Consider the following 17,109-nt stretch of genomic DNA (forward strand, 5'->3'; position numbering starts at 1 on the left):
GGTTTATGACTGGGACAGGGGTTCAGGCTCCAGCTGGATATTACTTACCACAGATGGCTCCTGTGGGGTGGTATAGTGTGGCTGTGGCAGGCTCACCCCTGCCCTGGCCCTGCACCACTACCAAAAGCAGCCAGTAACTCCCGCCATCCCAAACTCCATTGTGCCCCCCTCCTCTGTTCTGTGGCTATAGAATACAGAGTGGGAGAGGGGAACAGCTTGAAGGCAAAGGGCAGGAGATGCACAGCAGTGGAGGAAGGGGCAGCGGACGTGCCAGCCCTTGACAGCTTCTTGGCCAAACCAGTCAAGATCACCTGTCAGAGGCTCCAAGTTCTACTCGTAGATCCTGATCTACTGGTTGGACACCACTGAGTTATATATAGTTTTGGCATAGTCTTTTAGAAAATTGCTTCTCAAGTCCAGGATAACATTTCTGGCTAAAAGAACTATTACCCCAGCCCCAAATAGCTAGCTGGTAAGGGCTATGACTAGGATGGCGAAGCCCTGGATTCGAGAGCCTAGCTGATTCAATCCATTGATTTGAATTTGGGACTCTCAGAACCCATGTGAGTCCTCCATCAGTCAGGTTCTTGACTATCCTAGTTTCTTTCCTATTGGAGCTATTCTACTTTGTATAAATTAAATATTGTACCGGAGTAGGAACTTGATTGAGGCTCCTATATCTTGGGTCAGTGGCCCGACAGCTGGTCTATAAAATGTTTCTTGTCCAACAACTAATTAGTTATACAGAGTGGAACAGCTTCAGCAGGAGAGATTAAGAGAGCAAAATGACTTGTATTCTGCTGGTGTAATCACTCATCAGGGATATAAAAGACTCAGGTTCAAGCTCTCTATTCTGCCTGTTTCTGAGTAAGGAAGTTAAGTACAGTTGAACCCCGCACTTACGACCTGATTGGTTCCTGGAGAACAGTTGTAAGTCGGGCCATCGTAACTCGAACCCTTATTGCCCATGGGGCAATGTTATGAATGGGGATTCCGTTCCTGGCCCACTTTGCCTCCTGGAAGTTGTAGTCTCCTGGAGCCAGGAGGCTGTGCTTGGCAGTAGGCGGCCCTGCGGCGTGAATGGCGCCCTGAGCTGGGCTGGGCTAGGCAGTAGGCCGCAGCGCAAAGGGCGCCCTAAGCCGGCCCAGGGCTACACTGGGCGGCAAGCAGCGGTGAGATGTGAACGGCGCCATGAGCCAGCCGGGGTCTGGGCCAGGCAACAGGCAGCCCCGCAGTGCAAATGGCGCCTGAGCCGGCTGGGGGCTGCGCTGGGCAGTAGGTGGCCCTGGGGCATGAACAGCACAATGAGCTAGCCGGGGGCTGGGCTGGACAGTAGGCAGCCCCACAGTGCAAATGGAGCCCTGAGCCGGCTGGGGGCTGGGCCAGGTGGTAGGTGGCACTGCGGCTCCTGGAGCAGGGCGACCACAAATGTGGGGTGGTCGCATGTCAGGGGTTGCCTGTAGCATGTAATTGACTAATTGAATAGTCGATGCATTTTTGCATCGACTATTCAATAGGGCGGCACTGCCCCTTTGAAATGCTGTGGTGGCATTTTAATGGGGCAGCACCACATGGAGCCTGGGGTCAGCTGGGAACTCCCCAGCTGATCCCGGGCTCTGTGTGGCGCTGCTGTTTTGAAGTACCCCCCCCCCCATTTCTCCACCCCATGCTGCCTCTATCTGATAAAGGCAGCATTTGCTTATTGGATAGTTGACTAGTCCTTAACCTACCTAATTCAGAGTAGTGACTGGAGGTTGGGTCTTTCTACATGAGTACTCTAATCATTTGCTGGTCTGTGGTGGCTAATGATTTGTATTTTCCTTTTTTGGTGTGTGCATGTGTGTTGAAAAACTTCAAAGGGTCTCTGTTCCATTCAGATAGGGTTTGATGCAAATCATATGTAAAAAATCAGTGTAGTATATAAGAAATGTATGATTCACCCATTCCTAACATAATAAAATGTAAAAATAATTTGCTAAATAAGTCGCACTATTTAATTGTTTAAATGGGTATTGAGTAGGGATGTTGAAATGTATGTAAGTAAATGTGTAACTGATGGAAATTTCAGTTGTTATATGGTTACATGCTGGGGGGGTGGGAAGGGATGGAGGCGGTTTCTCCCTGCCTCCCCCTGTCCCTGTACTGCTGCCACTGATACAGAGTCATCTGTTAACAGTGTACACAGTTACACTTTCACATCCCTCATATTGGTATAGTTAGTACATCCTCTTAGTTAAGAAAAAAGCACCAAATATTATATATTTAGTTGCAAATCAACATGGTTTAATGCTTGCTTACTGATAAAAATCAACCTTTTTTTCAGGAAAATAAGTATAAATGCAAAAGATTAAAATCAGTCCACTCTGGGAAATAAAAACTTGAGCCTCTTTTAATGGTGTTTGGGAAGGGGTGAATACACTATTGACATGATGCTTTGATCTCTCCTTTCCTCCAGGAAAATACAAACTGTGTGTTGAGGACAGTGTTACCATGAGAATTTAAACTAGCTGCAAATGAACACAGTACAAAATTTAAGAATAAAATAGGTTTATTATCATTATTTTACATAAAGGTAATCAAGACTTGAACATCATGGGCCTCTTGATTAGTGATTCTTATCCCACAGCAACATTCAAATTGACTTGAATTCCTTGAAGTACGAAGGATGACATACAAAAAGATGCATGCCTCATTTGCCTTTATTTTTTTTTTAACTGTGACTGTTGGTGGATATGACACCCTTGCATATTCAGACAAACAGGATAAGCAGCACAGCATATATTTAACAGGTATTAAACACATTTTACTGTTAGCACATTTTAAATTAATTCACACATCAATTACTTGCTCTAATTCTAGATTTTTATTGGGATCGTTACTGAAGCTTTGAAGCTTTGCTGGGAGCTAAAAGGTTCAATTGATAAAATTTGGAAACTTCTCCAGAAGTAGGAACAATGTCTCATTTGTATTTATATGGAAAGTGTAGTCCTGAGAATCAAGCATACTGTAGTAGAAGCAGCAATAACATTGATAGTGTAAGTCTGGCTGGAACTAACTTTACTTATAACTGACAAAACTGAATAGAACAAATCCGGCCTTTTCTAACAAAAGGGCCAGGCTCAAGAACAAACGGAAGTCATTTCATTTAATTCTTTAAAAATTCTGTGTTGGGTTAGGGATAGAAAAGACTGAACAAGTTATGAACTTTGAGAGGAGACAGTCTCATGATCTCTCACACATGTGCTGTTGGCACTGGATAGGTCCAAATATGCTGTTGATTTTCATTGGAGTGAAACTTGTTTGCACTGTAAAGGGATTTAAGTTATGGAGGCTAGGGAAATACTTTTTACAAAATCAGAATTGCAATTCAAAAGGTGGCTCTTTGCTTAGATACAGATTGCTATTAATTAACAAGGACAAAAATCTCTGATAAGAGTATTTCCAGTGCATAAACTGCATTTTAAACAGATGCACAAATCCTTCCCAGACAGTATATTAACATGTTGAAAGTGTATTTTAGAGGGCAGCTCTTCTGACAGCACTGAGGAGGAGCAAGGCAAAGTATTGGTTGGCACTGTACCTGCTTTCTTTCACAGGTCTGTCAGTGTCTCCATACTGATTGATTAATCCTGGCTTACTGTCACACATGAAATATGTAATTGTTCAGTTGTGTTCCTGGATGGGAGTAAATAGGTGAAAGACTAAGAGAGTCTGCCATCCAGTGGTTAGCTTTCCAGCCTACAGCATTATTGTATATGATTAAAATAAGGTAATTTTTCAGGCATAATCTGCATTGGCTTTTTGCCACATCAGGGTCTATCCAACTGATAGTAGGATTTTTCTATGTAACCAAAGGGGATGAACAGGTTCTCATCTTGTAGACTTTAAAAAGATTTCTCTAAGGGTTTTCTTTTAAGCTAAAGAGATGGTCATTTGCTGCAGGCAGAGGCTTATGGAAAACTGCAAAGTAGAGAAAACAAGCAACCAAGATTACATCTTCATAGATACATCCCATTTATGAGGTAATCAGACTCCTCAGATGTAATGGGGCGAGCTTTTTTAAGTTTTTGTCTCACCAAACGCAGGCGACAGGCAACCATAAGCAGGAGCAAAGCAGTGATGGCCAACCCTAAAGCCAGGGGTAGCACAGCACCTAAAGAGAAGTTAAAAAAGTTTAAACTTTAACATACTAAAAATGGGGTGGAGGAAAAAACAACAGTTCTCTTGCATTTTTTAAGTAATCGGCACAGCTGCCTGGCAGAAGTATCTACCAGCAAAACTATCTTGTGTACCTTACATTGGAAAACTGGCATACACATGTCACATATCAGCAGAAATGCTGCTGGGGTAGCGTACTACTCTACTCCTTTTCTTATTTTTATCTGGGTCTGTCACAGCTACCTGAAAAATACTAGCTGAACTGATAATGATCTGATTTTATATATCATAAAGGTAATAAGAGAAAATCTGTAGGTAAAAAATGTCTTACCTGTTTCTGGGACTGGATGACCCGCTGCAGCCTGATCACTTTTTGACACAGCTATGCCATTTTCGTTCTTAGTCTTTTTCCCTGAGGAAATATTACCTGCATAAAAACCGATACAAAGATTAATATTACAATTCAGTGATTGAGAAAACGGATTTGCTTCTGAGTCAGTGAAAATGTACTCAAGGTACAAGTGGATAAATTTACCATGCTCAAGTTAAAGAACTGCTGATATTAATACATTTTGAAATTATGCGCTGATTAAGGCCACAGGGGGAGCTGGTTTAAAAGTTGGCTCCCCCTGAGTACCGGCTTGGAGCTACCTCCAGAAGCTGCAGTACAATTGGGAGGGTAGCAGAGGCTGCTCTGTGGGATGCCAATTCAGTCTCTGGGGAGCTGGGCCCAGTGTGGACAGAGGCTATTTCCCAGTGGCCTCCCCTGTCCCTATCTCTGGGCTGCTGCCTCTGATAGAGACAATGGAAGGGAGGGGCAGGCAGCTGGTGCCTGCCTGCCCCTGCATCTGTTGGAGACAGCAAGTGGGGGAGTGCATATAGTCAACAGTATTAACTGATAAACCCCAGGCTTATCAGTTAATTGTGTAGTTGACTACATGTTACATCCCTAATGTAACTGTGTACTAGCTAGGCAAAAGATATAAATTCCAAGCAAAAATCTTCACTATGGCTATGTCTACATCAGGAAGACTTGGTGACGAAAACTGTCAACATTGCCAAAAGGGAAAACTGTTCAAATCAGTTTTCCTGCCTCCCATTGTCAACATTTCATGGCCACGTTGCTAGCATGCTGTTGACACAGCAAAGCAATGTGAGTAAGCATTCCACAGTGCAGTTTTGTGGGAAGGCAGAGCTGATAACTGCCCTTCTTGGGGTTCCCTCATAGGTCTGTGAGCTCTTCATGTTAAAGAATGAAGTAGCATAACAGTTTCTCCAGCCCTCCTCCTGCAGCATTATCCTACAGCTGGATCTCTGCCTGCTGCTACATTCCTAGCAGGGCAGAACAGGAGCATTCCAATGATGTGTTCTTTGTTCCCCAAAGGGAGCAGCATGCAGCTATCAGATACTTCCTGGAGCTTTGAAAGAGGAGGGGCACATGCCTGCAGGACAGCAGAGACCACAAACACTGAGCACAGCCATCAGCGGCAGGCACTGTGGGATAATGGCGCAAGCCAATTCTCGGGACAAAACAAACATCAGAATTACACTAGCGCTTTGGTGACAATAAAGGGAGGGGAAAAGAAGTCTCTTGCAGGGCTGGAATTTTTTTGCTGCCAAATTTGGCTGTTTTTTCCCGATAAAAATTGCATTGTAGTATAAATGCTCTCACCATTTTGTTGTCAAAAAGCAGTTTTTGGTCACAAAACGTGCCACTGTAGACAAGGCCTAAGATGTGGGTAGGGATATAACCAAATATCAGTTAAAACACCACTAGAGCATAGCTACAATACTTGAAAACCAGGACATTTCTAATTATGGTTAAAATTTTGGAAAAAAATTAATCTTTTTAAGTCAGGAAATTCAGTTAGGTCCCATAAATGCCCTTTATCTCTGCCCTATCTCCCTATCCAGCAAATCTTATAATACTGCAACTAAACATTTTCTGGCAGTTTGTGGGAAAAATACTCTAAGGAGAGTGGATGTGTTGATTTGGGCTCTTCAACTTAATGTAGAAGAGTTGTTATAAAAGTCTTTTTTCTAGAGGGATAAGAAGGCATTTTATATTGGTTAAGGAACAGTTAAAATTAAGAAGGTCAACCTATATGTAAGGAGTTTTACTAAAATTTACAACTAAATTAATTTACAATTAAATTTACAAATTTACAACTCCTGCCTGGGGGAATCTCATCAAACAGGTAAGTGCAAGATCTGCGAGGCCTTTAAGCCTCCTACTAGAAAGGCGTAGGACTATCATTTATAGTAACTCCTTGTGGAATCTGCTCTGGATCCACATTGCACAGACCCAGCACCAAGCGCCTCAATCCACAGCATGCAATCTTCGGTTCCAGGATTGGCACCAAAGGGCTCCCAGTGCAGGAAGTCCCCGAAGACTCCAGAGTTGCACCTTTCATACTCTGGCACAACTGTCCAAGGTGGCTGAGTCTACGCTGGTGGCACCATTGATGACTCTTGGCCTGGCAACATCGATGTCAACAGGCAAATAGGACTCTCGGCCCTGCGGCATAGAAGCATTGGGTTCTGCCCATACAGCAAGCCCAATTGTCCTGGACTCTTCCAGGGCAGAGGAAGTGCCTGTAGGACCATCCTCCATGCCGGACACCTTTTGAGGATGTTCGGGGCCTCATTGAGATGACCCAGTCTCCTCGAGACAAACCTCCTGCTCCCCACCAGACTTCACAGGAAAAGCCTATCATATTGGGGGCCCCTTGCTCCTTTCCCAGAGTTCTGGTGCCATAGGTCTGACTTGTGGCATCATATTTACAGCTGGATCTCTGAGCCATTCCCATTCAAGAGCTCCCATGGTGAGCTGGTCTGGTTTGGTGCGGTCTTAATGCTCTGACCGTTCCATAGGACCCCATGCCACCAGAGGCACTGGGACAGTGCCCTCAGTGACCTCTCCCAGAGCTGCCATCTCTCTCTGAGTTTGTCACCGCATTGTACTTCGCTCAACGCTGCTCTTTGGAGCAGCACTACACTTCAGCATTCTGGCACCTTTCTTTGGAACATTGACTCATCAACGCACCCATTGTCAACGTACTGTTTTCAGCACCAGTCTTGATCTCACTCTCGCCATTAATCCCACTGTAGTTGGTGATCCTGTCTTGGCACCGATCCCTGTTTCAATGCCTTTCCTCCCAGGTTCCAACATGATCTCATGGGAGGTCTTCATCCCAGTGCATGTCACCAAGCACTCCTTGGGACACAGCAGTGTGTTTCCTCATCAGCTACTGAATTGGTGCCATCATGGCCTTCATGATTGGACTCACTAGTGTCTTTTCAGAGAAAAGTCTTGATGACATTGGACTGGTCCACACCTGCTGGTTCTCCTCTGAGGGAATAACCTGTTCCACAGTGGCAGTTTTGGACTCTATGGACATACCATTAAGCCGAGGGTTCATTCCCTGTGGGGCCTCCATCAGTCCCTTCAAAACCCAGAGTCTCAGAGGCAACAAGTATCCACTCTTTGGCGCCAGACCCTGTCTTCCCCCCCCCCCATCACCCCTAATGCTTCTCTTAGACCCTCAGGCCAAGTGCAGGACCAACTTGAGGGGGGACAGGATGAATGGCTCCTAGGGGCCTCCTCATCCTCTTCACTGGATGAGGCAGTGGCAGGCTTTTCAGTCTTGAGCCCTCCTCCCATGGACCACGCAACCCTTCAGGATCTGCTCCCAAAGGTTGCCATTAGCCTGACCCTCCCGGTGAAAGAAGTGGTCAAGCAGGATGACCCCATCATAGACGTCCTGATTATGGAAGGCCCCTTCAGAATGGCCCTTACAGTCATTAAGATCATGATGGCATCTGGTAAGACCATATAGCAAACACCCACTTCGTTTCCACCACTGCACCTCTCCTCCCCCTGCAGGCTAAGGATGTAGAAAGGAAATATTTTGTGCTGGTTAAAGGCTTTGAATATCTTTTCAGTCACCCACTCTCGTTCCCTGGTCATGGAGGCAATGAATGAGAAGGAGCATGAAGGCTACCAGGCCCCAGCTCCTAAGACTAAGGACGCTAAGCTCCTCTACTTCTTTGTCCAGAAGGTCTACTCCACAGAGGGCCCGTTGCTTCCTATGGCAACCAAGGAGGCTATCCTGAGCTGCTGTAACTTTAAGGCCTGGTTCTCCCTCCTGAAATTCCAGGACTAGCTACCCCAAGACTCCTGCAGTGAGTTTGTGGCTATTGTTCAGGATGGCAACGTAGAATCGCCAGACTTGTATCCAAGTTTTCTTGGATGCTGGGGACATGGCGGCACGGGTCCTAGCCTTTGATATTGCCACATGGTGTGTGCTGTTGCTCCGAACTTTGGGCCTTTCCCCAGAGGCACAAAAAACAATTCAAGACCATCTCTGCTATGGTTTGCCTTATTGTGGATCAGACCAGCTCCCACAAAATGATGGAGTCTTTGGGCATGCATACTTCAGCCACTCAGAGAGAGGTTTTCAAGCCCCAGCCTCAGCAAAGGCCCTTCTCATCCCAGCCCAGGGCTGACTCTTCACATTGGCACCCTCATTAGTCTTGTTGCAAGCTATCTGCGCCTCAGTTGGGTAACAACCAGGATCCGTCCAAGCCTTCCTTGGGGTCCAAGCAAGCCTTCTGAAAGTGTGCCAAAAGAGAGTATCAGTGCAGCTGGATCCTTTCCCTTCTGAGATAGACTATCCCATTTCCACTGTCTGGAATCACCTTGGACCACTGGGTCCTCTGGATAGTGGAAAGGGCTACCCTATTCCCTTCCTCTCCCTCCTGGCCCTCTTCAGGGCCCACTCTCGTGAGCAACTCCTGATGCAGGAAGTATAGACACTCCTCAGCCTAGGGGCAGTGGAGGAGGTTCCACAGGAATTCAGAGATAGGGGGTTTTATTCCTGTTATTTCCTTGTCCCCAAGGCAAAATGGGGGGGGGCCCTTCGGCCTATCCTGGATCTAAGCGAACTCAACAAATTTGTGGCCAACCTCAAATTCCAGATAGTGCCCCCGAGTTCCATCATCCCCTCCCTGAATCTAGGAGAGTGGTACGCCGCCTAAAATTTGCAGGTCACCTATATACAAATCACCATTACGTCTTCGCATAGATGCTACCTCTGTTTCCTGGTGGGCAACCAACATTTCCAGTTTACTGCCCTCCCCTTTGGGCCCTTGACAGCATAGAGGGTCTTGACCAAGTGCGTGGCAATGGTAGAGAATCCAAGTCTTCCTCTACCTCAAGATTGGTTTCTTCTGTGAGGCCACTTGTCATCAGGCGGAGAGCCAAATTGAATCATCTTGGCAGTTCTTTGGTCACAACTAGTCACAGTTGCTTGCCTATCTGGTATCACTGGAGCAACAAGATCTGGTGACCTTTTCATTCTGTGTGCATCTGGCAGCCATCTCTGCTTTTCACTCAAAAGCAGGCCTCGTGGTTTTCTCAAGCCCCCTAATAGAGCACTTCTTCAAGGGGATGGACAGGCTCCACCCTCCAGCTTGTTGCTCTGTCCCCATTTGGGACTTCAGCCTCATCCTCTCTGCCCTCATTAACTTGCCCTTTACTTTACTTGTTTTCTAAGGTGGTTTTCCTGGTTGCCATCACCTCTGCTCGCAAGGTCTCTGAACTTCGTGCCCTGGTCTTGGAGCCGCCGTACAGAGTTTTCACAAGATTCAGCTTCGCCCTCACCCAGCTTTTCTCCCTATAATGGTTTCCAGCTTTCATAGGGGGCATGATATCTTTCTTCCCATGTTTTACCCTAAGCCTCATCAGAATGCCCTTTCATAAGACACAGCAATTGTTTGTACCAGCGGCATATTAGGTGAAGGGACAGCCAATCTCATTGCAGTGTATCTCCTCTTTGACCACTGCATGCATCTGCACTTCTTATGACTTGGCCAAGGTCCTTCCACCACCACTTAACTGCACACTCCACCTGAGCACAAGCATTTTCGGTGGTGTTCTTAGCTCATGTACCCCTCTAGGAAATCTGTAAAGCCACAACTTGGTCTTCAGGGCATACATTCATGTCACACTATGTCATCATGCAACAATCATATCTGGGTGCGGCTCTTGGTACCGCAGTTCTCAAATCAGCTAGACTGTGACTCTGACCCCTTCTCCAGGATAAAGGCTTGTGAATCACATAATTGGAATACATATGAGCAAGCACTTGAAGAAAAAAAAACCCAGTTACTCACCTTTGTAACTGTTGCTCTTTGAGATGTGTTGCTCATATCTATACCATATCCACTCTTCCTTCCCCACTGCCAGAGTAGCCAGCAAGAAGGTGCTATGGGACGGTCTGACGGCAGGGTCCTATACAGGGCATTGCATCTGCACCATTCCTGGGGGCTCTATAGCTGACCTGGCAGGTAGCAGCTAGGCAAAGCTTTTGGACAGTTGTGCATGTGGTGTGCGAACATCTAGTTGGAATAGATATGAGCAACACATCTCGAAGAACAACAGTTACAAATGTGAGTAACTGTTTTTTTGTTTTTGAAAGTACTGGATCCATCCTGCCTTACTTGTGCATCACCTTCATCTGCTTGATGCTCTGAATGGTAGAGAGGGGATATTCTATCCAATTCTGTTCCCTTCTGCCCTTCCCCACTCAGAAACCTTTTTCAAGAGTCAAGTATCAGAAGGGTAGCCATGTTAGTCTGGATCTGCAAAAGCGACAAGGAGTCCTGTGGCTATAGACTAACAATACATCTGTTAGTCTATAAAGTGCCACAGGACTCCTTGTCGCTTTTTCAAGAGTGACCACATTTCCTGTATAAGAAGCTGCTCATATCTCTTGGAGCAGTAGGAAGAGGTTCCTCAGGATCACAGGGGCGAAGGCTTTTACTCATGCCGTTATATGCCTCCAAACAGGGTTTTTTTAAAAGATGTGATTGTATAATCTTCAGCACACTAATGACATACTTTAAAAACAAATTTTGAACTAAAGTCTTGTAGACTAACACAGTAAATTCAGAAACTGACCCACTGGCTTCATCACCACTTGAATGACTCTTTCATAGGTTTGATGTTCTGCGAATAGGTCTGACAGGTTTTTTCACCTTTAAGTTAACTAGATACTCTGTGCACGAAGCAGAGCCACAGAATGGGGATAGGAAAAGATGGGTGGGTGGATGGACAATTAAGATCCAGCAGCACCTCAAATTTTCAGGTGACCTAGACAGCTCTGTATGGGTAAGGATGGCACTGCCTCCAAAGCATGAGTAAAGTGATGGCTTGGGGGAGTCAATCAAGGATTGTAATTTCCTCAACAAATGGCAGCAAGGCAGTTGGCATAGGCCAGTTTAGATACAGTGAGACACATGAAATCTGAGGAATGCAAAGTTGCTATAGTGACTTATGCATCCTGAATCCTAGGATTTGAAAGTCTATGGGGCAGTCCTAAACTCTCACTCTAGGACTAAAGCTGCCTTTGCTACTCACAGCCAGCTTGTCACTCCAGTTTACTTAACTGCAAGCAAACTTTTATGACACTATCTCATCAATATAATAGCACCACACTATGTTGTCAATTGTAAGCACCACGCTGGAGAGCAACTTCAGGATAGCAACTTAGTAGCTGCAATGCAGACATGAGTTTGGTCTCGGGAAATTACAGTTACGCAACTCAGAGGGTGTTAATTTCCCTTAGCCCACTATTCCCAGCCAGTCCCCCAGGATCTGATATCAGTGACAGATGAAAATATTTTTGGTACTAGTGTAGACAGAGCCAAGCCATGGTCCTAGTACAGAAAGCGCACTTTCTGCACAAGTTGGTCCATTACCTTTTCTATCACAAGCTTTGTCTATTTTGTGGTCAAACTGTTTCCAACACCAATTGGGGAGGATGCCAGGGGACAATGAGTTAGTCAATTCTTCTAATGTAGCCAGGGGGTCCACAGTTAATCCAGACAGACACATTAATGATTGATTTAATTAGAGTTTTATACTGCTGCCCACACTATCTTCTCTGAGCACCTGTAGTAAGGAGGTTTATTTAGCAATGTCTTAGTACCTAGTAGTGGGGAGAAGGGAAGTGTAACATGTCCCTGCAAGCATTGTTAACAATCATTGTAATTTAAAGTGAAGAGTAAGGTTGCTTCCTGCAATCTCTCAAAGAAAATCTTTCTAGATTAAGATCAGAAGGGGCCCTTTCTAGGGCTGATCTTCTGCATAACACAGTCCACAAAATTTACCCCAATAATTTCTGCAACAAATCCATCACTTACAGTTGAATTAGAACACAGCACAAAAGGACAGCTAGTTTTGATTCAAAATATTCAAATTGATGAAGAATCTACCACATCCCTATGTAAGATGTTCCAATAGTTAACTACCCTTGCTATTAAAATTTGCACTTGTTTGATTTTTGCCTAGTGTCTATTTCCAGTCATTGCATCTATTAAACTACTTCATTTACCTTTCCTATCCTATGATTTTGTGACAATATACAAAATAATTATTTAAAAACAAGTCAAACCTGGATCTGAATTGGACTGAGATGATGGATCCGTTGCAGTCTGTTGTGAAATTGCACCTGTTAATACATTTTTAAAAAATCATATGTTGCAAAGAAAGTCTCGTTGGTTGAGATTAAAACTTCATTTTAATATATTTGAGGCACAGAGGTTTATAACATTACCTTTGCCACAACAGACAGTAAAATTTAATTGAGCTTACAGGTAAAATTAGCTTGGGGGGCTTCATCTAGTTATTCACAGATATAAACATGATATATATGTGGTCCTGCTTGGAGAGCCACTAGAAAATTTGATATACCAACTTAAGAGGGGACCAATACTAACATGGAAGTGTTAACTACACATAAGCACATTTGTAGAATTGAGTGAAAAACCTGAATGGCTTCTACTTGCATTATCCTTAGCTCTTCTCAGTGTTCTCTTCACTGAAGATTGGCTCCTTCTTTCCTTCATGGGCTTTATTGCTTTTAACCCTAATTGTGGCATAGTGAAGCCACAACTTTTCAATCAGGGGACTAAAGAAGTGTCTTTGAAAGCTTAACAATGCTGTTCATCAGCTGGCTCTTTTCAGCCAGGAAGGCAGCAGGGCTAGAAACAAAATTTACCATTATTCCTCTATATGAAATCACCACCAGACTAGTCACTATTGGGATTTTTTTTGTAATAAGGGATTATCACTAAACCAACAGAAACATATCAAACACAAGGTAGACTAAAGTATAAGCTTCAGTGCTCTGAGCGTGCTACACAGGTCTTAAGAGTCAAATCATTTGAGGCTGAGATGCTCATACCACACAGCTTCATGTAATTATTTTGTGTCAAAGTATTAGTGGATTTCTTCAGAGTTCTTCAGGAGAAAAGAAATACAGGTTGCACCTCTATAAACTAGAACTGGAATTTTCTGGGCTGGCAGCATCTGTGGTCCAGAAGGACCATCAATGTTTTAGGATCAGAGTGCACTGCTGGGGTTGGGAGCCAGGAGCCCGATGTGATGGGGGGTGTGGCATGAGACTCAGCTGTGTGGTGGGGGAGGAGTAGGAGTACAAGCTGGCATGTGGTTCAGCTGGACTATGGGAGGGTGGCCTCAGCCAGGCTGTGGGGGGAGCCAGAAAGCCCATGGGGTGAGGGAGAAATGACCTCTCCTGGTCTGGCAAAATCCCTCATCCAAGCTCAGTCAGGTTCCAAGGGCACTGGACCAGGGAGGTTCAACCTGACCGTGTCTTACAGAAACATCACATTCCCAAAATGTTTACCTTTCTGCCAAGTCTGTATTTCCTACAGGTGCAATAACTGATAATTTTTATATCTTAAGTTTTTAAACCCCAAGCACCCAATGTGCCGAGATTTAGATTTGTATTAGTACTTCATCAATGCAGACATCCCAACATGGGACTATGAAGCAATAATGCACTTGCTAACTATATGAGTGCCCAACAAACCCACTGTTACTCCTAACACTTGTATAATACTTTTATTTACTTAATCCCTGATAATTCAAGAGTACTTTGTCACAAAATACATTTGTTTCAATTATTTTTATAAGTATTAGTTAATTTTACTCTTATGTAAAAGTACTGAAGCATATATTGTGAGGGTGATGAAGTCTTAAGAAATTTAAGCTATTATAACATTGCTGACATATGGGCAGAGATTACCATTGTTTTGGTTAAAAGTACTGGGTTAGAGGATCATCGAGATTCTAATCTACAAGGAAATTCTTAACGTTCACTGAAATAAGTTTAAATTGTAACAAACTTGTAAAAAAGTAATGATAAAAGCACAAGAATTGAATGATGGTCAGGTGGAAATCTTGTTCACTTAAAAAACATAAGTAATTTCAGGTGCTATTCTTATTCCTGCTTCCTCATACTAATTTCTGTGATTTTTATAATCCGTTTCCCATTTTTAGACATGTTTTTTCATTTCTTCTCTTTGTGTGCAAAAAGGAACATAACCGGGGAAGCTGACCACAAAACTGAATGGATAGAGGTAAACACTGATGCTGTCAGTACAGAAGTGTGGACAACAGCCAAAAGGAAACAAACTCAATAAAAACTACCGTTCCATTTTCCTCCATCTTTCAGTTATAATGTTAGGTGTTAGTAATAAATGTAAGAGGTAAAAGGATGTCTGGCAGAATAGCAAATTTCAATGTATTCCTCTGAAGAGCCTTTGTTGGGGAGTTCATTTTACATTGCTGGAGCAAATATGAATAAATAAAACCTTTTATAAAGATATATTCCCTTCTTCCCAATGGAGGTAATTTTTACCATGAATTCCTACACATTCACTGAGGCAGTCAGATTCTTGAAGGAAGTTGTTTTCATTCCCTTTGCAGCCACCATAGATGAAATGTAGGCAAGTGCCTGAAGAAACATCAAAGTGCCAGCGAGGGAAGTGCCCTTTACAAGGGCCGACAGCAGGGGGCACTAAGCACTGCTCTGTTGCAACAAGAAAACAATACCATATATCTAATCAGCTGTATCTCTGGAAGCTAAACACACATCTAAACTTTAAAAACTCATTTAAGTGTGAGGGTCTGGTACTCTGTGTGTACTTATAACTTACTCTTTAATAAAAGGCTCTAGTTAATTTCATTTGTTAACCATATTGGATTGTTTCCGCTTTCTGGCAAAGGAACTGCCTATCCTTTGACTGCATTGAAAGGTCCAGTTTGGCTGAAGCTTTTGTTAAGTTAGGCTATGTCTACACTGCAACATTATTTCGACATAACTAGCTTTATTTCTAAATAACATAGGCTGCGTCTACACAGCCGGCAGTTATTTTGACACACTGTTGAAATACTGTCAAGCTGAGTACTTCTTACTCCAACTCCTGTAACTCTTATTTTATGAGTAAGGGAAGTCTGAGAAAGAGTGCTCTATTTCAAAATAAGTGCTGTGTAGACCGCACCAACATTTGAAATAAGCTATTTTGAAAAAAACTACGCAATCGGCGTAGCTTATTTCGAGTTATGGTGTAGACACATCCATAGTGTTCTGTAACTTCCAACAGAGATGATCTTTTTTTTTCTTCTACTTCACAAAGGCTTCTTTCTTTAGAAAGGCAGCAGGATGTAGAGTTTTGGAGAATGGGGTTGGTCTCTACTGGTAAAAATACAAAGGTGTGTCAAAAGACTGCTATATCAGATACTGAATTTTCTCTACATTGACATCAGCCAGACATAGTCTTAAAAGTGCAGTTCTATAAAGGGAAGTGACCATACCATAAGGAATTTTCTGGATCAGTTCAGTTATGAAAGCAGGCTAAGGGGACCTGCTGAAGATAGGGCTGATGGGTGGGTTCTGGAGTGGTCTAGGGGATAGGGTATTCGCCTGAGGAGCGCAGGGTTGGGGCCCCTGGGAGGGGTCAGACAGCCAATACGGGCTCCCCCAGGGATGGAGCAACCTCCTGCATAAGGAAGGATAAGTGACCCTCTGAAGATAGGGAGGTGGGGTGGGTTCTGGAGTGGACTAGGGAATAAGGCATTCTCCTGGGAAGCACAGGATCCTACCTATAGAGTTCCATTGAAACGATTTTCCTACACATCTAAACTGCCTACCATGCTGATGTTGCTCAATATAAATCATTAACAATAGCAGAAGTTTTCCAAATTTATTCTCTTTGAGTGTTTTGAATTGTTTGCCTCTAAACCAGTTTAGACTGCATTTCTAGCATTTTGGAATTTTTCTTTTTACTAATTGCTGTAAATGATTCCTGGTAAACTTTAAAACTTTTTTAAAAATTATTCTTACCTGGAATAAATCCATTGACTTGTTTCTTTGGTCCCTGAGAAAGAGATTGGTTAGACTTGTCTGCATCAAGCGCAAGTAGTGGTTGATTTCGTATAGTGTTTTTCTGGGTGTTTTCCACAGAATTGTCTGCATCTTTAGTCAATCCTATGGTCCTTTGCTGGTCAGTGCTGATTGCTGCATGAGTTACTGTCTTTCGGCCCAGGCTGACTAAATTAATGCAAATAAAAATAATTATTGATATGTAGAATTAAAGTGCATGAGAATGTTGTGATCAAGTCGGTAGAATTGGGCATAAAGTTTTAATACGTTTATCAGATTTTGATACCACTTAGCATTTAGACCCCCTATTATATGGCAGCATGGGCAGTCAGTGAAGGTAGGGCTGAGGAAGGCAAGCCCTTACCCCCACTCCTGCCTCTTCCACTGAGGCCCCGTCCCCCCACAGGAGCCAAGCTGCCTTCCCGCACCGCCCCCACCATTGGAAGAGGAGAAGGAGAGGTGAGTGCACATGGCTCCAGCCTCCCCCAACCCAGAGCACAGAGCGGGCAGGAGGAAAGTGCACATCCCCAGTATCCCTGGAGCATGGGAAAGGAGGAGGGTGCGTGGCTCCAGCCTCCCCAACTCTGGAGCACAGGGAGGGCGGGCACTGGAAGCAGCAACACTCCCACCTCCAGAACGCCGGTAGGAAGGAAGCCCAAAGACAAGATGCTAAGGCTAACAAGGTATTTGTATTTTA

General features: G+C 44.0%; 1 protein-coding gene across 3 annotated transcripts in view; it reads right to left on the reverse strand.

Moving 5' to 3' along the window:
- Positions 1 to 2,530: 2,530 nt before the first annotated feature.
- The window catches only part of LRP11 (LDL receptor related protein 11), a 31,106-nt gene continuing 16,527 nt past the window's right edge, over positions 2,531 to 17,109 (reverse strand). The window contains exons 5-9 of one of the 3 annotated variants that reach the window (XM_006115025.5): positions 16,374 to 16,580; positions 14,889 to 15,059; positions 12,618 to 12,674; positions 4,490 to 4,585; positions 2,531 to 4,153 (exon numbers count right to left, since the gene is read on the reverse strand). In XM_006115025.5, the coding sequence (XP_006115087.3) occupies positions 3,999 to 4,153; positions 4,490 to 4,585; positions 12,618 to 12,674; positions 14,889 to 15,059; positions 16,374 to 16,580 (686 nt within the window). In that variant the 3' untranslated portion in view covers positions 2,531 to 3,998. The other 2 variants (XM_075924421.2, XM_075924422.2) reach the window with 2 other exon arrangements.

Source organism: Pelodiscus sinensis, chromosome 3 (genome assembly GCF_052426305.1).
Source record: "Pelodiscus sinensis isolate ZL-2025 chromosome 3, ASM5242630v1, whole genome shotgun sequence".
Lineage (NCBI taxonomy): Eukaryota > Metazoa > Chordata > Testudines > Trionychidae > Pelodiscus > Pelodiscus sinensis.